Source organism: Scleropages formosus, chromosome 18 (assembly GCF_900964775.1).
Source record: "Scleropages formosus chromosome 18, fSclFor1.1, whole genome shotgun sequence".
In the NCBI taxonomy this organism is placed as follows: domain Eukaryota; kingdom Metazoa; phylum Chordata; class Actinopteri; order Osteoglossiformes; family Osteoglossidae; genus Scleropages; species Scleropages formosus.
This window is the reverse complement of record NC_041823.1, coordinates 3,170,105-3,195,506: the sequence shown is the minus strand read 5'-3', so window position 1 is coordinate 3,195,506 and position 25,402 is coordinate 3,170,105. Positions and strand designations below refer to the sequence as shown.

At 48.8% G+C, this 25,402-nt stretch overlaps 2 protein-coding genes across 6 annotated transcripts; one reads left to right on the top strand and one right to left on the bottom strand.

Annotated features, from left to right (window-relative positions):
- Window positions 1–379: 379 nt before the first annotated feature.
- Window positions 380–7,132, bottom strand: gdf6a (growth differentiation factor 6a). Its single transcript, XM_018762903.1, has 2 exons — window positions 6,684–7,132; window positions 380–1,483 (listed from the first exon to the last, which is right to left on the bottom strand). The coding sequence occupies exons 1-2, from the start codon at window positions 7,018–7,020 to the stop codon at window positions 603–605; spliced, it is 1,218 nt and encodes a 405-aa protein (XP_018618419.1). The 5' UTR covers window positions 7,021–7,132; the 3' UTR covers window positions 380–602.
- Window positions 7,133–10,001: 2,869 nt separating this feature from the next.
- On the top strand, window positions 10,002–25,202 carry LOC108940571 (syntabulin-like). Of its 5 annotated transcripts, none has more exons than XM_029259762.1 (8): window positions 10,002–10,475; window positions 16,437–16,492; window positions 17,265–17,436; window positions 18,063–18,248; window positions 19,777–19,870; window positions 20,051–20,146; window positions 23,300–23,443; window positions 23,703–25,202. In XM_029259762.1, exons 2-8 carry the CDS (start codon window positions 16,469–16,471, stop codon window positions 24,607–24,609), a joined length of 1,623 nt encoding a protein of 540 aa, XP_029115595.1. In that variant the 5' UTR covers window positions 10,002–10,475; window positions 16,437–16,468; the 3' UTR covers window positions 24,610–25,202. The 5 variants fall into 5 exon arrangements, with proteins under 5 accessions (XP_029115595.1, XP_029115593.1, XP_029115594.1 ...); XM_029259760.1 differs by having other exon boundaries at window positions 23,297–23,443; XM_029259761.1 differs by having other exon boundaries at window positions 19,774–19,870.
- Window positions 25,203–25,402: the final 200 nt, after the last annotated feature.

Sequence of the window (25,402 nt, the reverse complement as noted above, 5' to 3'; positions counted from 1 at the left end):
ACGTTCTTGGAGCAGGTGCCTCTGAGAGCCTTGCACTGACGATCAGAAGAAGAGAAGGCCATTTCCTCCGGAGCCGGTGCACGTAACCTAGGCGGCCAAGTGCTTCGCTTCACTCCTTTACCCATTTAGGCCAGTCATTTACCACGGTGAAAGAGCATCCCTCTACGGGACAGCAAGGCAGCGTAGAATGCGAAGATTTTCTCCAGTGAAGAATGGCACTTCACCACGGTAAGGCCACGTGTCGTGACAAACAGACGGCAGCTGCTTTGAGGAGACGGAAGCGCCAACCGCAAATGGTCCTTAGAGCCAAGTAGGCGCCGGTAGAGCGAGGCAGCGCCGCCGTTCCGTGTGCCACTTAAAGGAGCTTAAACTGGCGGAATAAATACGATTTGCATACACTGACGATAATGCGTTATACGTAACGATCCCTTTTGAGCGGCGACGAGGCCTTCGCGGTGCGGCCAAAGGTTGAAAAGCGACTCGCAACGGCTCCTTCTTCACACTGGACCGGAGCGCTCGGCGCCTCATTTGGTTCTGTGGTCTCAGCGTCGCGCCTCCGGTTCTCGCGGGGATTTTAAAAAAACGACGGGACGCCGGGAGCGCTACCTGCAGCCGCACTGCTCCACCACCATGTCTTCGTACTGCTTGTAGACGACGTTGTTGCCGGAGTCGATGTAGAGGATGCTGATGGGGCTCAGCTTGGTGGGAACGCAGCAGCTCGGCGGCGTGCTGTTGGGGTCCATCGAGTTCATCAACGTCTGGATGATGGCGTGGTTCGTGGGCTCCAGGTGCGAGCGCAACGGGAAGTCGCACACGCCCTCGCAGTGGTACGCCTCATAGTCCAGGGGGGCGATGATCCAGTCGTCCCAGCCCAGGTCCTTGAAGTTGACGTGCAGCGCCTTCTTGCTGCACCTCGACTTGGACTTCTTGCCGTGCCGCTTCCCGTGCCGGTTGCTGAGCGCCGTCCTCCGCCTGCGCCGGGCCTTCGCCGGGCCGCCCTGCTCCTCCTTCATCTGCGAGCCGCGGGACTTGACCTTCTCGTTCATTTCGTTGAAGAGGTTCTCCCTCTTCCTTGATCTGGTGAAGACCACTAGGATGGCCTTCTCCCGCTGGGTGCGGCCATTGCGGTCAAGTCCAAGGTGCCTTAAGTCCGCTTCCGATTGGCCGAGAGTGGCCTCGAGCTCGAAACAAAGCTGCCCCCCGTGGGCCGAGTGGAGGCCGTTCTTAAATACTTCCCACACGTCCAAAACCTCCCATCCTGGCCTCCGAGCGTCCTGGAGATCAAGAGATCTGGAATCGAGGAGCCGCCCCGATCCGCAGGACACTAGGCGAAGGCCGTACAGCCCCGCGTGGGACGCTGGAAAATCCTCTGGCTCCTCCCTAAATATCCTGAGCTCCGCTCCCACCAGCTCCTCTTTGTCCGAAAGGGCCGAGACGTCAAACAGATACTTCTGTCGTCGCAACGGCGAGTGCGAGAGATCGTCTGCAAGATAGGAGAAATAATTGCAGTCAGATTCACTTAAGGTGTACAGTGGTGAAAGGGAGGCGGCGGCAGTGGGGGGGCGGGGGGCGGTGGGGGACATTCTTAGTGACGGGCCAGTTCTGTTGATCTCCTTCTGCAATATTCGGGCCCCAGTCAAGAGCTCGAGTTCCTGCTCAGTCTCACCGCCACATGTGAACCCACCTGGAACGTGGACGTCGAAAAAATTAAATTAATTGGTCGCCTGAGCTTCACTTAAGCAGATCAACCACATCAGAACAACGACGATAATCAAGATACACAGTAACTGAGCAACCAAATGTTTCATATTAATTTCCCCTCAGTCTCTTATGTATATACACTACCACCACAGGTTAACCTTGAAGGTCTCAAAAGAAATGACACATAACATTTGTAATCTTCGCTCATAATTCATAAGGAACTGACATATTGTCCTCCACAGTCCATCCGTAATTAACTCACTTTTAAACAAATTAGTAAAAGATTCATTAAAAGTAAAACACCTGCTAACGAAGGAAGCGAAACATTTTACATTTTAGAGGTTTATTGTGCTTCACAGCAATAATTCTGTCTATCATATTATAGTGGAAATGCTCCTTCGGGTTTAATACATTTTAATAGATTATTTAACACACAATATAATGTAATAAGGTGCTTTTGGAACATTTCGTCTACGACTTGTTTCTATTAAATAGTGAAAAAATAAAGCCACTCTTCTCGGGTTCATCACTGTTTGAGATTTTTCTATTATTATTATTATTATTATTATTATTATTATGTAGACAATAAAACGCCAGGAGAGGCAGAAACACTCGGTGGCTGTAATAAAAGCTGTGATTGAAATTGCGACACATCATTTTTGCAAACCCCGATCGCACAACGTGTTTTATTAACTCGGCCGTAAAAACGAGCTGTTTATGAAGTCACACAAAAATATTACACGTCATGAGGCGAAATATGAAACACGGAAATGATTATTCAGCCCGAGATACATAACTTATCCATACAATTAAACTGTTCAAACGCGCAGTTTGCAACAAAGTAGCAGGTACCTTCACAAACAAAGTCACCGCAAAGCTGCTTTAACGACAATGGCTAAAATTCCATTTGTACATCATTAAAATGTTGGCAAAAATTATAAATATTGCTTGCATTCACGCCAGCAATTTTACTAATGTATTATTGTAAAAGGCAGACGCAAGAGATAAAAACACCGAGCGGCAAAAAAATAGTTCACATTTAGAGAAATGCAGAGATTTATATTTGTTTGGCTCCGACGCGCATCTGATTTTGTTTCTTTTCCTTTTAATTCTCTTTGCAATTTAATTCATGAGCGCAAAGAGACGGAGCGGAGCGCGTGCACCTAAACTTTAAAGTGCCGCATCTGTTCCGTTTCCAGGCGCTCGGTGTGCGGACACACACACACACACAAGTCAGCATTTCACTCCAAAAACATCCTTACCTTGATTTCACCCTCATTCCTGCATCGCATCGCATCGCATCGCAGCGCACAAACGTGCGCGACGGACACGTGCGGCCCGCGCGCGCGCGACCTTTCCCCGCGTTACATTTACATTTATTCATTTAGCGGACGCTTTTGTGCAAAGCGACGTACATCTGTGCAAAAGTACAATTTATGCTTGACATTAAGAGAAGGAGACACAGCTGCAGACATGAAAGTCTCAGGCAAAACTAGTTTGTTACCTTCCAGGTAACAAGGAAGGAGGAATAAAGATAATATTCAACTCTGCACAGATCGATACATTTTTCGAGAACACTGAGTGGGTGGAAAGTTGACCTTTTTTGCAGCGCACATTTTAACTGTCAGAGCAGTTTGAATAAATATAAAAAGGCTCGTTTTTCGGAAGCCGCGACGCGCCATTTATCGCCAACGATACGAAGGAAAACGGAGAAAAAATTGGTTTAAAGGACCGACGTTTCTCAGAAATCGAATCATATTCTTGACACTTGATTGACTGCAAACGTTTTGCGTTTCACTCGCTTTCATTCAATCGAATGGAGAAAAACACAAGAATGATGAGAAAACTTGTAAAAAAAAAAATCCCTAATTGCTCTCGGTAATATTATATATGTAACACGCAGTAATTCGTGGTGTTTTGTTAAAACACGGTTTGTTTGGCGTGTTTCTCCTCCGTACCTGAACCTTGCAGAGTTAAATCATAAAATTAGATTGAAACCTTCTGCTTCTTTCGCTCTCTCTGCCCGTCTGGTCCACATTAGAGTTTCTTTTCTTTTTTTCTTTCTTTTCTTTTTTTATAAGCGCTCAAACAAATCGAATACAAGGTCACCAAATAATTAACAGTTGCGAATTCCCCGCTCGCCCATTAAAATACTTCCTCGCTTATATTTCACTTCCCGCGCGCCAACCACAACATTCCCCGCTCGCGAGCGATTACGCCGAATTTAAATTATTACTTTATTGTTGCGTTTGCGCGTCTCCCCATTAGAGGAATTTGCGCAGGAAAGGAAGGAAACGTCCGTCGGTGCGCGCGGCCCCACAGCCTCCAAGTCAATAAACGTGCTTATGAAGCGCGCGCGTTTATTAATCATTCATAACTGGCAGAAACCTCGCGTGGTTGGTGGCGGCTCTTTAAAGGTTTCGCGAAGGTTCTTTGGCAACGTCCGCGCGGAAACGATCAAAGGCAGAGCCGCTGGAATAAGAGGCCTGCTTTGAGCGCACACGATTTTTCTTGTACTGAAATATGTAAGTGTCTCGCGATGCTTCAAAAGATCACTTTGGGATAACCCATAATACGTATTATTATTATTATTATTATATTGCGCCATTTCATTATGTGTGAGATGGTGATTTCTTTCCTTTGGGAGAGTTGTGGTTGGCAGAAATATGTGTGTTTGTGTGTGTGTGTGTGTGTGTGTGTGTGTGTGTGCGCGTGTGTGGAGGAAAAAGTTGTGCATCTTTGTGTTTCTGTGCCTGTGCAGGAGTGTGTGTGTCTGTTCCGAGAAGAGTGTCTCTGGGAGTGTGAGAGAGTGTGTGTATCTGTCAGTGTGGAGGAGAGTGTGTGTGTGTGTGTGTGTGTGTGTGTGTGTGTGTGTGTGTGTGTGTGTCAGTGTGAGAGAGAGGAGGCTACATGGAGGCCTGTGGATTCCAGGCCCAGCGAGCACCATCTGCGTTTTAATGAGTTACTCCAAGTGCCAGAAGTAATTTTCATACATTCATGCAGCTCTTGTCTGATCCTGCGACCGTAACGAACCGAAATCTACCGATTTTTTCCCCGCGTCGCATGAAACATTTCCGACCGGAGCCTTCAGAAAACCCCATTTATTTGTGCGCTTCTCCACCAAGATGTGCTGGACGCGACCCAGGCCTGATAACATCTACACCCTGAATGGGGCTGTTTACAGAGGAATGTGCCTTAAACAGGAACCCTGCGCTCAGATGATCCCCACTTTTTATCTGTTTGCAGAGCTGCATAAATGTTTGGCCTCCTAAACACGGCAAGAGTGCACGGGGGAAACGAGCACTTCGGCGTGCCCGCTTTTTTACACATCCAGGGTGGATTTTACATTTCCTCGAACCACTTTACTGGACGAGACTCCCAACGGAGGCGACGTCTGCGGCCCGGGAGCCGGTAGCACAGGGAGAAGGGATGGAAGGATCGTGATGAAGATTGTTTTTGCACGGTGGACGCGGGACAGGCCACTCGGGGAGGCCGGCGGTAAGAAGAAGCCGCTCACGAGAAGGGAAATCCTCCCGGTGCTCCTCTTTCGTCCCCCTGGCCGGGCCAGTTCGTTACGGCGGGACGGACAGTGTTTGATATGTTATGACATGAACACTCAATTAGATCACTGGGTTCAAACACTCCCATCAGCGCTTCGATGCCAAGCAGCCCTCAGAAGGTCCAAGGAAAGGTCACAGCCAGTGACACATCAAATCAAAATCAGGGGAGAAAGTGAGGCTTTTTTTTTATAATCAGACCACTTCACAAACCGGGCCGAAAAGCCTTAGAGGCCTTTCATTCGGAGACGGCGCGGCCCACGCAGGGTCACCCTCAGCCCTCGCCGCCCCCTCCGCCCGTGAAGGTCCACTTCCGCGTCCTCGTCCCCCTTCCGAGTCCCACCGTCCAGTTACTTGGTGTTTATGTGGTTTCTGGGTGCCGATCACCCTTAACCCCTGGGCCCCAAAAAGGAAGCTCCACTTTACTGTCTCACTCTTCATTTATAGGCATTTGTGAGGAATTCTGTTTGTCCCAGGCTGAATAGACTCATTGCTGTTTTTGAAGTTAAAAAAGTGCTGATTTCATTCATGTGCCAGAGAACACTCTCCCCCAACCCCACACGTCTCCACGCGCAAACTCCTATACGATACTCCTCATTTCTTACTGTAACGTGGAAAATGCGCGCAGGGCAATCTGTGCGCGGGATTAAAGCACATATCTGTGAAATTATTGTTTTTTTATTTTATGTGCAGGATTTCGCGAAGCGCCGCACCTCCGCGGGTCCGAGGCGCCGCCGTGCGCGAGCTCGCACTGACTCGGGGTGATTTACAGCCAGGACCGGGAACGCGCGTCAATTAGCGTTTTATTGCCGTGTTACCTGGAGGTCAGTGCAACTCTATCGTGACCGTTTTTTTTATTATCTACACATATATTTTACAAAGTGATGTGGCCCAATGTTTCTTTAAAATGGAAATGTGTCCTTCCGGGCAGAAGCGGAATGTCTCACAAGCACAAGGTGGAATAAAACTTAGACGCAAAGTTGTTTCAGTGAGGCGGCGAAATTAATTGCTCAGCCAATAAATATGGTTTTCTCATTAAATATAGATTAATCATCATTTTTGATCGACAGAATTCACGTTGTCACCCTACTGTCCGAAAGAGCAAATAAAGTGGAGTTTATAACATTGTGTGCGGCGCTCTGATTGGGCCGCTGCACAAAGAGCGCATATATACATCATTATTTTTAACTGTCAGATATTTTTTTTTTTTCTTCAAAACAATATATTAGTGGCTGAGCACGGCGCTGAAGAGCTCTGGCCCCGAGGAGAGCGCTGGGGTTTCGGGGAGAAGTTCCGCAGACCCTCCCGGTTTGGAGGGAAGGGGCGCGAAGCGCAGGTCGCGCGCGTAAAAAAAGAAAGTGGGATCGCAGAAGATCGCAGTGTCCGGCAAAAAAAAAGAAAGAAAAAAAAGTCGGCGTGACCAACCTTCCCCGCGGTCCACGAAGCTCGTGATGGTGTTGGCCGACTTGGACGAGCTGAAGAAGCTCGCGTTGAGCCCCAGCTTCTCGGCCGCCGAGAAGGTCCTGTAGATGGACACCATGTAGTCGTGGGGCACCACGGCGTCCCTGGGGCCGCCGCGCGCGTGGCGCGCGCTCCACGAGGATGCCAGCATGATCTCCTTCAGGGCCTTGGGTGTCTTGAGTGCGTCGCGAGGGCTGCGGGTCTCCTTGCCTCTCCCGAGGAGGGCGGCGGTGTGGAGGCGCGGTAAATCCCCAAAGAAGACAAAGAGCAGGTAGAGAGCTGCTGCTCGGAAGGCATCCATGGTGCTGGCGCTGCTGTCCCCAGGGGCGTCGAGAAGCCCTGTCCACGGAGCGAGGGGGCGAGGGGTCTGATGGAGTGGAGGGAGGCGCGGCGTGGACCTTCAGCCCGGGAGGAAAGTGCGCTCTGAAGCCGCGCAGCCCCCGTGGAGTGTGTGAGCCGCGCGGGAACACGCCCCTCTCGCACACCTCCTCCTATTTATAAGGAGGACTCGCCCTGGTCCTTCCGCGGAACATCCCGGCCGGTGTGTGCGCGCAGCCCAGAAGCCCCGCAGCGGGGTTCCCTCTCGTCTCGTGGGTCCAACAGGAGGACCCGAGAGCAGAGCCTGCGCGTGCGGACTGGAGCCACGAAGCAGCCAAACTGCTTCAGAGGAACTCATTTCTCGAGATTTGGGCAAGTGAGCGGCAAGTGAGCGGCAAGTGAGCGTGCCTGCAAGAAGAGGGGTCCAGGCATGTGAACATCTGGGCTTCTGCGTATGAATTTTTTTTAAACGGCAATTTGTTCTCAAATATGCAGTGACCACAAGCATACTCATTTTTTTATCTCACGTGAGCATCTCGAACCGGTCCACTTGCGGCTCGTGTTGTGCCAACTGCTCCTTACTTCTCCATTTATTAATTTATTTTATTTTTTTAAATATTTTTTAATTATAATAATAATAACTTACGGGCACCATTTTAAAAGCTGTCTTATGTTAGTCAACTTCACAATCATTTACCCGATAATGCAGCAGAGTATTATTATTATTATATCAGTGCAGGTGAGTACCTTGATCAAGTCTACTACAGCAAGGGTGGGATTCAAACCCAGGACCTTCAAGACTGGAAAACAACAGCCCTAAACATTACACCACCTGCTGCCCTGTGGAGAAGAGTTCACGGTGTTCATGTTTGCACCTGAGCAGTCGTACACCTGTGCATTAAGAGTGATGGATGCACTTTTTAAGGGACACTCCTAGGTCATGTTATATGTCTCTGAAGTTTGGGCCCCACTTTCAGTCACCCACACTGGATTTGCAGACACCAAACTTTCTTTGTGACTTGAAAATGTAGAACAAAAGACGAGGTACATTCAAGTCAGACGCATGAATTTGCTCATTCCTGACTAGAAGACCAGAAACTAAAAGTCTGCTGAAGAAACATCTGCATCCAGCACCAGCATCTTTACCTGTGGTTCAACGGCAATCGAGCGAACTGCTCATTTTATTGGACTTTAGTGACCTCTAGTGGCGACGTGTGGAAATCAACCTGTTCGTAGGACGCATGCGCAGATCTAATTGAAACGAGAATGAATTACGGGACGAATTTGAATAAAATGCAAAGTTATTCGTTAAAAACATCAAATGTATTTTTCGTTTTTAAAAATAAATTAACCAACTATTACAAAAGACAACGTTTGTGAGTGTCTGTGTCATATTCCCATACGTATCGTAACCTACCGAGATTATGAATGAAATGGAGATTATTATTATTATTATTATTATTATTAATTTAGCAGGAGCTTTTCCCCAAAGAGGCGTAGATTTCATAGAGAAAAACACAAAAAGTGACATGACGAAGGAACGAGAAGGTGGAGAAAAAAAAAAAAAAGCCTGTGCGGGTCCATTACAGACTTTACTTTGTTGCGGAAAAAGGTAGGTTTAATACAGCAGAGCAGAGGGAATTTATTTACTTACTACTGGACGCTGAGAAAAGGCGGACACTGTTTATGATGTGTTCATGTTTAAAGTCATTTTTAAATTCAAGTCAAGGAGCCATAAATACCTGATCAACTTTGCAATTCACCATTATCTGTATAAGAGCAAAAAATAATTAGCATTAATTACTGAGGGTGTAGCTTTCTATTGCAACTATTATTATTATTATTATTATTATTACCACCTTGGCAGTAATGTTTCCCCCCACTAGGGGACAGTGTTACAATGTTATGGTCGCCCAGGCTTCAGACAATCATATCAACATGAACAAAGAGGCTCATTGTCTGTTTAGATACAGCGTGTTCACAGTAAAGAAAGGCCGCTGCCGAGGCGAGATCACGTGCAGTGTAAAGGCGCTGTACTGTACACGCGCACTCGCGCCACACAGGTAACCTTTCTAGGGGGTCCATCCAGTAGTTTGTGGCGGAGTGTCAACCAACATCGCAGAGCAACTTTTCCCGAGTTGTTTGAAAAGTAAATAATGTAATGTGATAAACCCAAATCAAATGTATCGACAAAGGAAGCGAAGATATGAAAATACGGTCCACTTTTTGCAAAAAATCTAATAATTGGTTCCGTATTGAGGGGGTGCGGTGGCGCAGTGGGTTGGACCACAGTCCTGCTCTCCAGTGGGTCTGGGGTTCAAGTCCCGCTTGGGGTGCCTTGCGGCGGACTGGCGTCCCGTCCTGGGTGTGTCCCCTCCCCCTCCGGCCTTACGCCCTGTGTTGCCGGGTAGGCTCCGGTTCCCCCGTGACCCCGTATGGGACAAGCGGTTCTGAAAATGTGTGTGTGTGTGTGTGGTTCCGTATTTTCTTTATAGAGATTCGAAGACGGGCCATTTTTTTCCAGAGAAAATTCGAACATTCATTGATTCAATCCACTTTTCCTAGAACGCTGGATCCTTTTTTTCTTTTTTCAAAAATAATGTGCTTGTGAACATTCGGACTTTTGTTCGAATTGCAACAGATCAGTCGAACATTCGTTTAGTTCGCAGCTCCTGCAGGGCCGTTTTGCAGGGTGTGATGCAACCGTGTACTGCTGGCAGGCGAGAGAAGAATGTAACACTAGTGTAAAAGAAAGGTAAAAAGAAGAGGTAACGTAAACCCGGCCAAGTAAGAGCAGTGTAACAGTAAGCAAGAGCGATACACAACACAGAGAGCAGAGTGTGTGTAACAGCGCCGTGACACAACACTGGTGTAACACCCGTGTAAGAGCTACGGGCATGTAACGAAACAGCAACGTAACACGGATGTAAGAGCACCGTAACACTGGTGTGACACGAGCGCAACACTGACTAATGCAACACAGACGCAGCGCTGGCCATGATGCGCGCGCGCGCCCGCCACTGGCACTGCGCGGCTCCGCGCGGCACCGGAGCGCAGACGGTTAAAGAGGCAGCGCTGCGATGCTTGTTATATAACACAGAGACATCGCGGGGGTCCGTCACACGCGGTCCGTCGGAGGGATGCCGCCATAAGCAGCATCAGCACCGCAAGGAAGGAGCATCAGTCAGTCCGTGGTCCTTCAGCGGCCACAGCGTCCAGAGGAGAAGGTTCGAGAGTCGGACCCGTCGGAACCACCCAGAAACGGGGCTGCGCTCCAGGGGTCATTAGTGTAAAGATCACCAGTACTGATCACTACTACTCATCATCATCATCATCGATCGGACTGCGCGCTCCTGCACGTGGAGAAGTGGACAAAAGGGAGGAGGAGGAGCAGTGCTGCGAACAGACAGACAGACAGACAGACAAACGGACAGACAGGCGAGTGTAACATTATTCATTCATTCATTACCTGGACGTGGGGGGGGGGGGGGGGGGGGTAGGGCGGGTATTATTATTATTGTTGTTGTTTTGTTATTGTTTTGTTGTGAAAAGCTTCACGCATCGCGATTTAGTTGAACCACCGAAATCGTGACGCTCAATGTGAAATTTACATTTACATTTACATTTACACACACACACGCGCACATAAACTTATCATGTATATGTATATATATTTTTTTACGAAGGCACAGATTTCTTGGGTGGCACGATGGCGCAGCGGGTAGTGCTGTCACCCCGAACTGCGAGGCTGTCGCTTCGAACCCAGTTGTGCCTCTTTGCGATGTACAGGTTCTACCCGTATTTGCGTGGCTTTCAGTTCAAAGACACGTGTGTGTGTGTGTGTGTGTGTGTGAGTGTGAGGGTGAGAGAAAGCTCTGTGATGGGCCGGTGATCCTCACCCTTGATCACACCCTCTGAGAGAGGCGCTGGACGATTGTGACAGTCATTGATCACGTACAGATGTTTGCGTTTCCCCTCATCACTGGTTTCCATCCAGCGACATGAACGACACACACACGACGGCCCGAAGCCGCGTGCTGTTCGGGATCCAATCATTTCTAAACTTATCATATTAATTAAACGAAAAATCTGGGATCAGAAATGACTTTTACAGTACCTCCATATAATGTGTGTGTGTGTGTGAGAGACATTGAATTTTAAATTGAATTTTAACAATTCTCATGTTATAGATGGTAAAGTAACTCCTTTTAGGGTTAGTGTTACTCAAAAATATCTTTATTTAATTAATTACTAGATACGCCGTGGCGCAGTGGGTTTGACCGGGTCCTGCTCTCCAGTGGGTCTGGGGTTTGAGTCCCGCTTGGGATGCCTTGTGATGGACTGGCATCCTGTCCTGGGTGTGTCCTCGCTCCGGCTCCCCCCGACCCCGTATGGGACAAGTGGTTTCAGACAATGTGTGTGTGTAGATGGCCCCATCTGGAAAGGTCCATAAATCATCTACCTGCTTGTTCTGAGCAGCAGGGTCATGGTGATCCAGAGCCTATCCCTGAATCATCAGGCACCAGGCTGAGGGGGAGGGTGTACACAGTGAACAGGGTGCCAGTCCATTGCAAGGTAGCCACACACACACACACAAAATAAGGTCACTTCAGAGTCACCAGTTTTCCTAAACTGCATGCATTTGGAGAGTGGGAGGAAACCAGAGCACCCAGCGGAAACCCACGCAGAACATGCAAACTCCACACAGACTGAGAGCGGATCAAACCCACATCGTCTTGCACTGCCAGCTTTGCTAGAAAATTGTAATTTTAATTATTTTTAAACTGTGTGTATAATGGTCAGAAGTACAACAGCAGTGTGCTGAACCACAAGGCTGCCCACTGTGCCAGATGACACACACACACACACACACACACACACACACACACGCGCTTTCTCACTGCAGGGACTGAGAGGAGACAGACTGTGTTGTGTAACTGTTCTTTTACGCCTCACTGCCATTAATAGCAACAGGATCCATCAGAGCTGCAGGGAGCCAAGACGATTTCTCCGGCATTACTGGGAAAGTTATGATTAAATAAATTAAAAATTCTATATTATTATTATTCTGCTTCTTCTTCTTCTTATTATTATTATTATTATTACTGAGAAGAGTTAAAATTGTCAGCATGGCAAGCAAAGCGGAAAAAGGCAGTACTGCACTTTAACTACATTTATAGTTATTTATTTATCAGCAACAGAGTTTTAGACACAGACGCAGGATTATTTAAACACAGCTCATGTGTAAGACATCACCATGTTGCCGATTCACATTCCTCCAGCAGCTCCTATCCAAGTGACATTCAATAGCAAATACATACAGTAGATAAATCTATGATCAAACTTTTTGTTACAAACATTCATTGATTCATTACTGATCAGCATCATTGATTGATTCAGTTTATTTCCTCCCAGATCCTAGCTGCGAAAAGGGACCTGCTGGGAATGGGCAGCAGAGGGCGCAGTAGTTACTGTTGCAGCGTTGCAGTCGAAGGGCCCGGGTTCAAATCCCAGCTGTAGTACCCTTGATCATGGTACTTACACTGAGCTGACACAGTAAAAATTACCCAGCTGCAGCAATGAGTAAATCAGTGTAAGTCTCTGTAGAACAGTGTCAGAGAAATAAATGACTGTAGCTGCAATGTCACTGCTTCTTGACTTCATCTTATTATATCAGACTTCCAGTATCAAATCTGAGACGGTACCTCCCTCATGTGTGTCTCTCTCTCACACACACACACACACACACACACACACACACACACACACACACACACACACACACACGCTCAGTTGAGCTCCTTTGAGGTGAAGCTGTCAGTTGCCTGACGAAATGCGTGAAGGGAAAGACCCGCTGAGAGGTGGAGGTGGCGGTGCATAGCGGTGCTACTGAAGGCTGAGGTTGGAATCAAACACCTCCGGTGGGAATGAACACCCAGCAGCTAGGCACACACTTTTATACGGAACAGGGAAATGATTCCTTTAAACACTTGTCACCCACCCACCTATACAGTCAGTTATATATATATAGATCCTCCAGGAAGATAATACAAGCAGCAATTAGGTCTTGAGCCAACAACGTACTGGATGACCTGCATGCAGAGTTGCACAGCTGTAGGCTATCCCAGAAACATTGGGTGGAAGGCTGAGGGGGGCACACCATTCACGGGATGCCAGTCAATCGCAGGGTAGGCACGCACACACACACACACACACACACACACACGCACACACATATATAGACACCCATTCATATACTACGGGCAATTTAACATTTGCAGTACACCTGAACTTACTGTTTTTAAAGTGTGGGAGGAAACCAGAGCACAGAGAGGAAACTCACACAAACACGGGAAGAACATACAAACTCTCCCATTTGTACAGCTGGGTCATTTTTACTGTGTTAGTTCAGAGTAAGTACCTCGACCAAGTGTACCACAGCAGGGGTGCTTGAACCAAGGTACCTGCAGTGGAAGGTGATGCCTCTGACCACCGCGCCCCCTGCTGTCCAGTACTGAATGGGGCTCAAAAGGTTCCGTGTGGATAAACAAGTATAAATGTGCAGCTGTAATGTCTCATGCAAAGGTGTAACGTGATGCAAGTAGACAGTGCAGCCCCCCAAATCCCCCAGCATCCTCAGCATCCTCTTCGCCCGTGCACAGTGTCATTGACCTGGAGCCCATAACAACATGTCGCAAATAAACACACTTCCGTAGGAGCCCCCTCACACAGCGCACACGTGTAATTGGCTTACGTGTCGACGCAGATTTGTGCTGCACTCCCTTCTGTTGCTAAGACTGTTGCTAGGCACGACACGGTCGCTCGGTGGTCCCGATTTGATTCCGCTCCAAGTGGAGCAGACGCTAACAAAGGGAGATGCGACGTAGCAAAATGGGAAAATTTTGGGGGCCGTCTTTTCATTTTTCCCATGATGACAACAATATGGGGAACATCAGAACATCACCGGGCGGCATGGTGGCACAGTGAGTAGCGCTGTTGCCTCAGCGCCTGGGTGGTGCGAGAGGACATAGGTTTGATCCCTCCTCAGTTATGTTCTCCCCTTGTCTGCGTGGGTTTTCTCCGGCTGCTCTGGTTTCCTCCCACACTCCAAAGACATGCTGTTAAGGTTCACTCATAGTGTGTGAGTGACAGAGAGAGAATGTGTGTGTGTGTTCCACTGATGTATGGATGAGTGACCCAGCATAAGTAGAGTATCTAGCAGTGTAAGTCACCGCGGTGAATAAGGTGTGTGGGCTGATAACACTACATAGAGTTCATTGGAAGTTGCTTTGGACACAAGTTTCTGATAAATAAATAAATGTAAATCAGAAAGAATTGAGTGCTAAATTTTTAGCAAATCATGTCCTCCGCTGAATGAGGCCTTGTTTGCAGGGTCAAGTTACTGATACAGGACAAGGACCCAGAGTGCATAATAATCCCTGATGGAGAGGAGATGTTCTTCATAAGCTGCCCTCAGACCCTCTGCGTAATGTCAGGGAGACGCAAACGCCTGCAGACACACACTCCAGTCCATAATTCAGAGATGTTCTCGATGAATAAAAGATGGGCCCCGAGAGCACTCCGGGACCCGGGCAAGGATACTTGGGCGGGACGAGACGAGATGAGACGTGATGTTCGCCATGTAGCACCAGAGCCACCGCTTCCCAGGCCTCAAGGCCACGCTTGTTCTTTTAATATTCAAAAGCGGGTGCAGGTCATAATAAAAGATTACATTTTTAATGAACTGGGATTTTGCAGTGAAGGATTTTTCCAGAAGGAGGGGTCCTGACATCATTCCCTGAAAAAAGTTCAGCCCCTGAAGCTAGTCCGTTGTTGCGTAAGATGCTTTGCTCCTGGTCCAGCCGAGATGAGCACTAGAGGTGGCACCTTGAGAAAAAGAGCAACGATGCAGTGATATTAAAAAGCAGTTATGGCTCATGCCCGTGTTTGGTTATGCAACAGTGTATGAATAAAACAATAAGTGCTGTAAAACAAGTTTTACGTAACCTGCTTTATATAACCCACCGTGCCTGGTTTACCCTGCGCTGCAGAGGTATAGAAATATAGAGGATGTATGAATTATTAGAGCTGAGCTGAGCTCATTCAGTTTTAGTAAGAATGAACTGGAATAATGTCAGCAGTTTTCGCTTTTCCCCCTTTTACAAGGGTCCAAAACTAAAAGTTCACTCATTCTCAGTTTTCGCTCAGATGCGGTGGATTGAGCTTCCTCTGCCCCTCAGAGCTGCTGAATCCCTCACACAATCAAGAAGGGTCTCGAACCATCTCTTTCAGATCCACTTCTCTCCTGATCTCCTGAGAGCTCTATCAATGAGTCCAACACCATCTGCTATGATTATCTATGTATTTGCTGTTTGAATGTCACTTCTATAGGAGCTACTGGAGGGATGTGAACCAGCAACATAGTGGCGTCGGACACACAAGCTGTGTCCGTAATCCTGTGTCTGTGTCTAAAGCTCTTTGCCTGTTGTTGATGCACTTTTGTTGGACATTATTATGCACATACAATACACACACACACACACACACACACACACACACACACACACACACACACACACACAGATACACACTGTCTGAAACCACTTGTCCCGAATGGGGTCGCGATGGACCGGAGCCTAACCCAGCAATACAGGGCGTAAGCCTGGAGCGGGAGGGGACGCACCCAGGACGGGATGCCAGTCCGTCACAAAGCCCCCCAAGCAGGACTTGAATCCCAGACCCACCAGATAGCAGGACCTGGACAAACCTGCTGCACCACCGCACCCTCCACATATAATATATATAATGCACAATATAATGGACCATTATAAAATATGCAAAACATAATGGACAATATAATGCACATAATTTAGGAGAGAAATGGCTGCTAAATGAATGAAAATAAATGTGACTGTAAATCATGGTTATGGAATCAATCAATCAATCAATCAATCAATCAATCAATTGGAAGGTATGGTGTACCGGTGCAGTTGTTGCCTGGAGATGTGGCGCATCTGGGATTCAGATGGTTCGGGACCACAGTCCTAGAAGCTGGAATCAGTGATGGACCTTTACTTTGTATGTGTCCTGTTTACACCTTATTAGTAACTGCCAAAAGGAAGTAGTACAAATTACCCGAAGGTACAAACGGGTAAATCCGTGTAAGCAGTTTAACACTGTAAGTCACCTTGGGGAAAAGAGTCACATGAACGAATACGTGTTAATGTAAAGTGTAAAAACATACAAAGCTGGGGTAATGTTCTCTCAGAGGTCCCATAATTCCTTGCGGTGTCCAGAGTCCGTCCCAGAAGCACAGGGCAACAGGACGGTTCCGTGTGGGTGTCTCGCCAATCGCTGGAGACATTTTAATTTATGAATTATTGTTTTTTTCTGTTGCAGATCCGCAGCAAACCAGCGCTGTGCGAAACGCGATGAGCCCTTTCCAGGAATACGAGGTACACGGCCCTATAATTACACCTATTTACCGTGGGATCTCTAAAGGGAATCGGCACCAAACTGCAACTCTGCATTTCATGTAACGATCGGTGGCCGATCATATTTTGAAAAATATGAGCCACACTTTGTTTATATTTTAGCATGGAGCCAGCAGGGGGCGTAGTGTTTATGGCATCGAGTTTGAACGTTGGTAGGAAACCCACTACTTACCGCTGTGGTACCTTTACCAGAGTATTTACACCAGATCGCTCCAGTGAAACACCCATACTCATGTAGGTGGATCCAGTACTCTTATGGTATACCACAGTAACGTCACTAGAGGTTTTCCTAATAATTCCATAACGCAGCACAATGCCGAAGTAATATTATGTCGTTATGCCCTTTACCGTCTTTAAATAAGGAAACTTATTCTTCCTGCTTGTAAATGAACACCTTAGAGGGTCGTCAGAGATGAAATGTGCATCAATATTCAGCAGACAGAGTGAATTTGCCCAAGTGCAGCGGTGCAGAAGAACTGTGGGCGGAGCCTCCAGAGATCCGACTGCAGCCGTGCGGTTTTGTCCACCGCAGAGGATAAAGTGAGAGAGCATGATGGACGCGGTGATGGAGCGTATTTGAGAGGAGGGCCTCGTGAGCTTGTTAAAAACAACAGAGACTCACCTGGAAGCCTCTCCTGTCAGGTCTTGGGGGGTCGGGGGGTATGGTGGTCGACCCTCCGAAAGACACTCTGCGGAGCGAAGCTCGTTCACGTCCCGCTCTGGTGTCTCGCAGGCCAACAGCAAGGCGCCGGGAAGGGAGGGTCAGCGCAGCCGGATCCCCCGCCCGGTGCTGCGGCCCTGCGGCCCGGGGCAGAAACGGGGGCCGCTGCCGGACCCCCCCCCTTCGGAGGAGAAGAGCCGCAGGTGCTCGAGGAGAACCACCAGCCATAACAGCTTCTGCTCAGGTCTCACCTTTGTGCAGCGTTTTCACCTTCATAAATTGTATTCGGTTTCAACGCTTTTTTTATATGAAACTGAATAAATTGTAGCTCTTGAGCCGAATTATGTACTCGTACGTGTTTCTCTTTCGTTAGCGTATTGATTGTGTCTTTATATCATAATCCAGTTCTGACCCTTCTACTGTGTACCTTATTACTGGGTATTTTCATAATCATCAAACATGTTAATTGATCATTTTATTTCCTGTTATATGAATATGATAAATTATGAATGTTTCCCATAAGTGGGGGGCACGGTGGTGCAGTGGGTTGGACCGGGTCCTGCTCTCCGGTGGGTCTGGGGTTCAAGTCCCGCTTGGGGCGCCTTGCGATGGACTGGCGTCCCGTCCTGGGTGTGTCCCCTCCCCCTCCGGCCCTGTGCCCTGTGTTGCCAGGTTAGGCTCCAGCTAGCTGCGACCCCGTATGGGACGCGCGCTTTCAGATGGTCTGTGTGTGTGTGTGTGTGTGTGTGTGTGTGTGAGAGAGAGAGCTGGAACCGGAACAAGGTATTTGTGAGGGTAAAAGAGGTGTGACCTTTGACCTTTGCTCGTGCACACGCTGTCTTCACTGCTGTCCCGCTCTCGGTTTCTCAGATGACACGGGATGCCCCAGTAGCCATGCGGGCTCCCCCTCGGGCACAGACAACAGCCCCCTGGGGTCTCCCCTGCCCCGCGAGCGCAGGGGCAACAGGAAGAGGGTGTGTGTGGAGGTGACGGCGGCCGGCAGGACCTCGCAGCCGAGACGCAGAGGGGACCCCCGTCCAACCGGCCGTCCTCCAGGTGAGGCAGCTGTGGTGGGACGAGAGTGAGTCCGCAGGAGGAAGCGGTGCTCCAAGGGTGGTGTGGGGGTGGGGGTTGGGGTGTGTGTGTCTTTATTTTTTATTTGTTTGTTTGGCATTTTGGACGTGAACACAGGCTCTTATAAATGTTCAGCTCTTTTATTTTATTTTATTTTATTTTTTACTCTATTTTACCTTTACCTTTACTGTACTTTATTTTCTTTTTATTTTCTTTTATTTTCTAACGATCTCCTTCCTTATTAAGCAGGTTATTGATTGGTTATCGCTGGGTTACTGATGCAGAAGAGCAGCACCTGCATTCAATCAAAGCCTCGTTAATTTATTATTAATAACCGGGTCTCGTTTTGTGTCCCAAACCAAACATTTCAGGCAAATATGAAAAAAAAAAAAAAAAAAAAGCATGTTTGGTGTGATTTAAAAATGTTAGTCTTTAAATGAAATTAAAAAATAAAAATCTGTACAAAGTTATGTAAATGAGGTGGGGTTCCATTTCAATTTGCATAATTAGCAGAGCTTATTTATTGGTTGTTGGCGGCCCCCACCCGCGTGGTGATGGGAAATGTCCCTCTGTGCTCTCGCCCCACAATGTTTGTGCTGAACGGTAACAGACTGCGATCAAGTAGGTTTGGTTTTAATTTTATTTTATGAAATATTTTCTGGGAGTTGTTCCTGTAAAGCTGATGTGCGAACGAGTGGCGACCTCAATGCTGGCTGTTCATCGAGGACCACGAGTCGGGAAATGTCTCTGCCGACAACCTCTTTGTCCCACTTACCTCGCTGGCCGAGCTGCTCGAAGACGTCTACAGTTGTCTTCAGTGAGCGTGGACAGGCCAGCAGGGGGCGCGGTGGTTAGCCGGTACCTCGCATTTGAAGGAGACGGGTTCAAATCCCACCTCCACCCACCTAACCTTTGTACCCTTGATGAATGTACTGACTCTGAATTGCTACAATAAAAATGACCCTGATGTATAAATGGGTAAATCAGTGTAAAAAGCTAAGTGCAGAAACTCCACACTGTTAATGGCTTTGGACAGAAATAAATGAAGGATATCAAACTAAGCCTGGATTGAGTGCTCTCACACACACACAGCTCAATGGGATTTATATGCTATATGTACTGTATATAGAATGTTTTTTAAAAAGACTTTCCTATGAGATTTTGACAGGATGTCGGGTTTCAACTGCAGAACCTCGTTTGATCTTACAGTAAGTCTTTATGGCGAATTATAGCAAAATATGGTAAGTTCTGCTTTCCCTCCGAGTCAGACGAGGGATGGTTAAATGTTGTGAGCAAGGGCTGCTGTGGGTTTTCTATCCTGTGTGGGCGGAGTCATGGAAACTTCTGGAATCCTACAGTCAGGGACATGCCCCTTTGGCCGCTTCCACCTTCCCTTCCTGTCGCATGCAGTGTAGTTCCAATCGATGATGTGGATGAGTCTCTGGAAGGGGTGATGGGGGGGGTCGCTCTGCTCTAACACACCCCACCCCCACCATCTGTTTCCCAGCAGGAGATGGAGACTTCGGCTCCTCCAGCAGTGCAGGGAGCAGCGGCAGCAAGTGGCAGCAGCGTTCCCTGGCGTCCCGCTCCCCACACCTGCGCAGGTATGCATCCCAACAGCCCCCTCCGCCCCAGTGTCCACCTGCTCCAGACCTGGGGTGCCCGAGTTACCTGATCCCAGAACAGATCCCAGACCCCTGTTCTGGGCACTGACTCAGTGTGTGTTCATAGATACAGCGGTGCATTCATCTCGCGTGTGTGTGTGTGTGTGTCCGTCCCATCAGGACCGTTGCATCCGCACGGGGCAAGGAGCCACGCACCCCCGACAGGACGCTTCCCCGCCCCAGCTCCACCAGCCATGGTTTGACCTCCACCCCCAGGTACGACAGGTCACCTGCGCTGCTGCACATTCATGGGGGGTGTCGGTATTGAGAGAATTTGCCCCGCCTTCCCTAAATAACGCCTTCTTTTGGGGGGGGATCGGAGGCTCAGTCCGCAGAGTCCTTCCTCCCCCCTTAAGTCTCTGCCCTGCTCAGGATATGAATATTTAATTATCCCTATTAGAGGCTCTGTGCCCCCCCCCCCCCCCGATGTTCGCTCTACTGTTTCCCGCCATCGTCTCCTTTACTGTTTATTGGCAACGCAGAAACACATTTTTGCTTTTTTTGGGAATAAATTTCATATGTCTACCTGTCATTATTTATTACATTTTTAAAATTTATGTATATGTTAATTATTCTCTAATATTTACCTAATGGTATATGATTCTTTAAGTAAATTTCAAATATAATTATACATTATTTGGACATTACTACTAATGCAGAACTAAGTTCTAGGTATCTATTTTTATGATTAATATTTATAATTTAAATATTTAATATTTAATACATGAATTAACGGAAATGGACTGAATGCTTTCTGAAACGCTGCACTGTGTTCAGACCTCACACTTGCTGACCTGAGTAGTGAATTCTTTCCAAAAAGAGACTGTGTGTGCGCGTGTGTGTGTTGGTGTTCGTTCTGTTAGGGGTCTTTTATTGGTCAGCAAGCAGATTCTGTTGACCACAAACACCAACACGGCACTTTGCCAAAGCAGGTTGGTGGTCTTTAGGTCCTGCTGGCGTGTGTGTGCGCGTGTGTGCACGCACGTGCTCTTTGTCCCGCGTTTTCCACGTTCACATACATCTGGCCGCCATTCTTCTCGAAAACGACTTAGTGTTAAGTTACCCGCGCTGATTTATTCCATTTATACAGCAGGGTAATTTTTACCGTGTCAGTTCAGGGTCAGTACCTTAATAAAGAGCACTACTGCAGGAGGAGGGAATCGACCCCAGCTCCTTCAGGTGCCATGTGCTCTGCTATGCCCTCTTTCATTCCTGTGTGTTTGACATGTTCCCAAATGACAATACGGGTTCGAAGATGGTGCCGGTTTTCCTGTGGTGAGGGGGAGTAAGAACGGCGCAGCTCATTTCACATCAGGTTGGACCCATTACACTGGGAGTAAGGTGCTGTAGTGGACAATGAGAGACTTGCGGCCCCTGAGCGGAGTTCGATGCCCCTGGTTGGAGGTCCAACCCCGGCGAGGCTCGGCTCTCGTTGGCCAGGTGGCGGCAGGGGCGTGGCTCAAATGAAAATGGGTTTGCGGCCACAGAGAATGGATTTAAATCAGATGTAAATCTGTCCTGTTGTGTGGGGGCTTGTACCTGCTGCCCTAGTTGGGGGGAGATATGAGACGGCGCACCTTCTGCTCTCGACTCCGCTCCCGGCAGGGAGGCTGCGCTGACATCAGAGCGCTCTCCTGGGTTGCTAGGATATCCTGATCTGTAGTCTTTAGCCTCCGGGGTCGGGATTTGGGTTGGTGGGGAGGGTCTTCTGCATACACTGAATAGTGCCAACCCCCCCCGAGCAGTCGGATTAAAGGCGGCTCAAGCTTCTGCAGAGAGCGGCTGCCGTCAGCCCGCTTCCCCCATGGAGCGTTATATAAGGCTGCGCATTTCGGGATCCTGCGCCCTTGTGGTGACAGAGGCTTCTGTTGCTTTGCAGTCTAATGCAGCAGTTTGGGAGAAGGACCCGGTGGAGGGTTCAACAGCAGGTGCCCTTCTGCTTGGGGCTCTTTGTTTACAAATTTAAATATTCATTTCGCACTGAGTGATGTACAACTCGGCAAACAAAGTGCAACAGCAACAACAAAGAGCTTTAGACACGGCCACAGCTTGTGTGTGACGCCACCGTGTTGCTGGTTCACATCCCTCCAGTAGCTCCTATAGAAGTGAAATTCATAGATGGTAACAGATGGTGTTGGACTCATTTGTGGAGCTCTCAGGAGATCAGGAGCGAAGTGGCTCTCAAAGAGATGGGTTTGAGACCCTCTTGAATGTGGGAAGGATTCAGCAGTTCTGAGGGACAGAAGGAGCTCTATTCAATAGCTGACGTTTGCTTGTTCCGCTCACCTGACTGCAGAACTGCGTCCTCTGATGGCGGGTCTGAAAAGGGCATCCTCTCACCTAGACCAGATGGACATGACACCACAATCCCCCCCCCCCCAGGGTGCTGTGACTGTGTCTATTTTAAGAAACTGTGCTGAAAGCCTCAGTCTTCTGCTGCGTTTTCGACGAGTCCTGCAGCGTAGTAATGAAATACTGAGCGAGGCGTGTGCACACCGCTTACATGTGAAATGCTGCACTGCCCTCCGCTGAGCTGCAGCATCCGGTTCGTTTTTCAGCATGAATACAGTATGATGAGGTTCTAAACCTGTTTTGGAGCAGCTGCTGGTTGTGCTGGTTGGTTGGCACATATTGGCATTAGAGCTGCGTCAGTAAAATCAGTCGTATGAAATGGTGGGACAGCTGGTAGCGTAGTAGAGCTGCTGCCTTGGGACCCAAAGGTCACAGGTTTGAATCCCACTTTCAGCAGTAACACCCTTGAGCAAGGTACTTACCCCGAATTGCTCCAGTAAAATTACACAGCTGTATAAATGGGTAAATAATTGTAAGTCGCTTTGGAGAAAAGCATCAGCAAAATTAATAAATGGTAAAATATGTAAATATTTTGGATGAGAAGAGTATTGTAACACTAATCATTCTGTGCCTGACAAACCAAAGATATGGAAGTTGGAACAACTGGAGCTGTAAATGTTATTGTAATTATATATGCAAATAACTGAGTATATAGAAAATTTCTTATATACCCCCTATTAGTCAGTTGAAAGCTTTCAGTTTACATTTATTATTGTTTATAGTTAAAATATTTATTCATATAGTTGATCCTTTTCTCCAAAGCAACTTAGGGTGGGGTTTGTACACAGCTAATTACACTGATTTACCCATTAATTCAGCAGGATGTCTTTCACTGTATCAGTTCAGGGTACATTCGAACCCAGCTCCTTCAGGTGCAAGGTGGCTGCTCATTTGTCCTCCTCACCTACTACACTGTTAGTCAAGCAGGTGTCTTCCAGGTGGTGTCGCCAGGTCGTCTTGGCGATGACGCCCAGCACACCGCCGCGGGTCACACACTCTCCTGTTGTCCACCAGCAGGCAGCAGTACCATTCCTGTGGGGACAACCATGGCATCAAGCCCCCGAACCCGGAGCAGTACCTGACCCCCCTGCAGCAGAAGGAGGTCGTCATCAGACACCTGAGGGTCAAGCTGAAGGAGTCTGAGAGCAGAGCCCACGAAAGGTGTGTCATCGCCTTTACTTACTTACTTACCCATTTCTACAGCAAGGTGATTTTTACTGCATTGATTTTAGGGTAAATACCCCGATTAAGAGTACTACAGAAGGAGGTGGGAATTAAACCTGGCTCCCCAAACACTGGGTGGCACCTCTAACCACTACGCACCCTGCTGCCCCGCTGTTATAAAGGCTGAATTATGGATGAGGGCTCCGCGTTGAGGGAGGTCGTTCTGCTGAACGTCACGGTGCTCATTGTGGTGCAGGGAGGCCCAGGTGGAGGAGCTGAAGGCGCAGCTGTGCCGCATGCGGGACGACTGGATCGAGGAGGAGTGCCACCGCGTGGAGGCGCAGCTCGCTCTCAAAGAGGCGCGCAGGGAGATCAGGCAGCTGCGCCACGTCGTGGAGACCATGAGGAGCAGCCTCATCGAGAAGGATAAGGGCATCCAGAAGTACTTCATTGACATCAACCTCCAGAACCGCAAGCTGGAGGCTCTGCTGCGCAGCATGGAGGCGGCCCAGGGTGGTGGCGTGCCGGAGGAGGGCGCGCCGGGCGGTTGCGGGCGGGAGGCGGCCGAGGAGACGGCGGACAGCGGCCTCCCGGCCGGCGACGACACGCTCGACTGGGCGGACGCCTCCGAACCGCAGCTGACCTCGACCGCTTTCGATTCGAGCCCGGGGGCGGAGCCGGATCCTGTGCAGCAGCAGACCCCAGCCTCCACTTCCGAGGAGAAGGCGGTCCAGACCGATGTGGTGCCGAGTCCCCCGGAGCTGCAGGCCCTCCTCCTGCACCTGCTGAAGCTCCGCGATGCCGGCGTCCTCCCAGAAGTCCCTGCGGAGAAGTGGCAAAACGCGGAGACCTCCGGAGGGCCGACGTCCTGGATGCCCCTCGCCGCCGCTTCTCCCGAGGGGCCCAATGTGGGAGGCAGCAGCTCGGGGCAGGACCCGGCACTGCTGGGAGGCGGGTCTCCGGTGGCCAAGCGGCACTGGAGCAGCAGCTTCCTGGTGGACCTGGCGGCCGTGGCGGCGCCGGCACTGCCCACACTGGCGTGGCTCTACTGCACGCACCGCGCCGGCACGGAGCCCGTGTACAACATCGCGTCGCTCATCCGCGGCTGCTGCGTCGTGGGCCTGCGCTCGCTGCGCCGGGTCTCGCCGGCCTCCGGCGTGTGACAGGGTCCCGGCCCGGCAAGCACCTCCACTCCACTTGACCCCGGTCGCATGGCCGCGCTCGTCAGCCCATCGCACGTGTATATAATCGATGTATATAGGAATGATGTTCCCTGCCCGACTTGCACTGTGTACAGTTGCCATGGCGATAGCAATACGTAACCAGAAAGGGGGTTTATTGTTTACGGGTTTTTATTTCCCTCAGACGCTTCTTGTTGCAGTTTTCCCCTAAACTAATCAGCTGGGCAGGTGGTTAGGCTGCAGTTCTCAGTTGCGGAGCGTTTTTCTTTATTTGTGAGAGTTTTGATCATGGTTATTTGTTTGGCGCGCGGCTCGGGGAGAGGATGTACATGGTCACACTGGCTGCTCCCCCGCTAACGTGGTCCTCCTGTGATTCCTGTGTGGTAAACCAAAGTTTCACACCCTTCGCGCTTCAAGTGTGCAACACAGCGTGTGGTGTTGGAGTCTTTCGTGTTCCCATGGTGACCGGTTCTCCAGTGTCACCTGTCGTGTGTTACCTGCCTGAACTACGTGCAATAGAACTTCACTGTTGGCATTAATTGTCCAGATATTTATTAATAAAGCATGATAATCCTCAGCATCCTGCGTTGTTTGTGCACATTTTTTAGTTGATCACTATAAAGACATGATCATAAAACAACCTCTGAGGATTTTATTAATCATTTATCTAACATCTTGACATCGACAATATGTATACAGAGCTACTTGCACTGATTTACTCAGGATAATTTTTACTCTGTCAGTTCCTGGTAAAAACCTTGATCAAGGGTACTAC

Coding starts and splice junctions, on each gene's coding strand:
- gdf6a (XM_018762903.1), bottom strand. CDS start 7,020: ATGGATGCCTTCCGAGCAGCAGCTCTCTACCTGCTCTTTGTCTTCTTT. Junction 1,484..6,683: donor CTTCGTGGACCGCGGGGAAG/GTTGGTCACGCC, acceptor CCTATCTTGCAG/ACGATCTCTCGCACTCGCCG.
- LOC108940571 (XM_029259759.1), top strand. CDS start 16,469: ATGAGCCCTTTCCAGGAATACGAG. Junction 16,493..17,264: donor GCCCTTTCCAGGAATACGAG/GTACACGGCCCT, acceptor GGTGTCTCGCAG/GCCAACAGCAAGGCGCCGGG. Junction 19,871..20,050: donor CGCTCCCCACACCTGCGCAG/GTATGCATCCCA, acceptor CCGTCCCATCAG/GACCGTTGCATCCGCACGGG.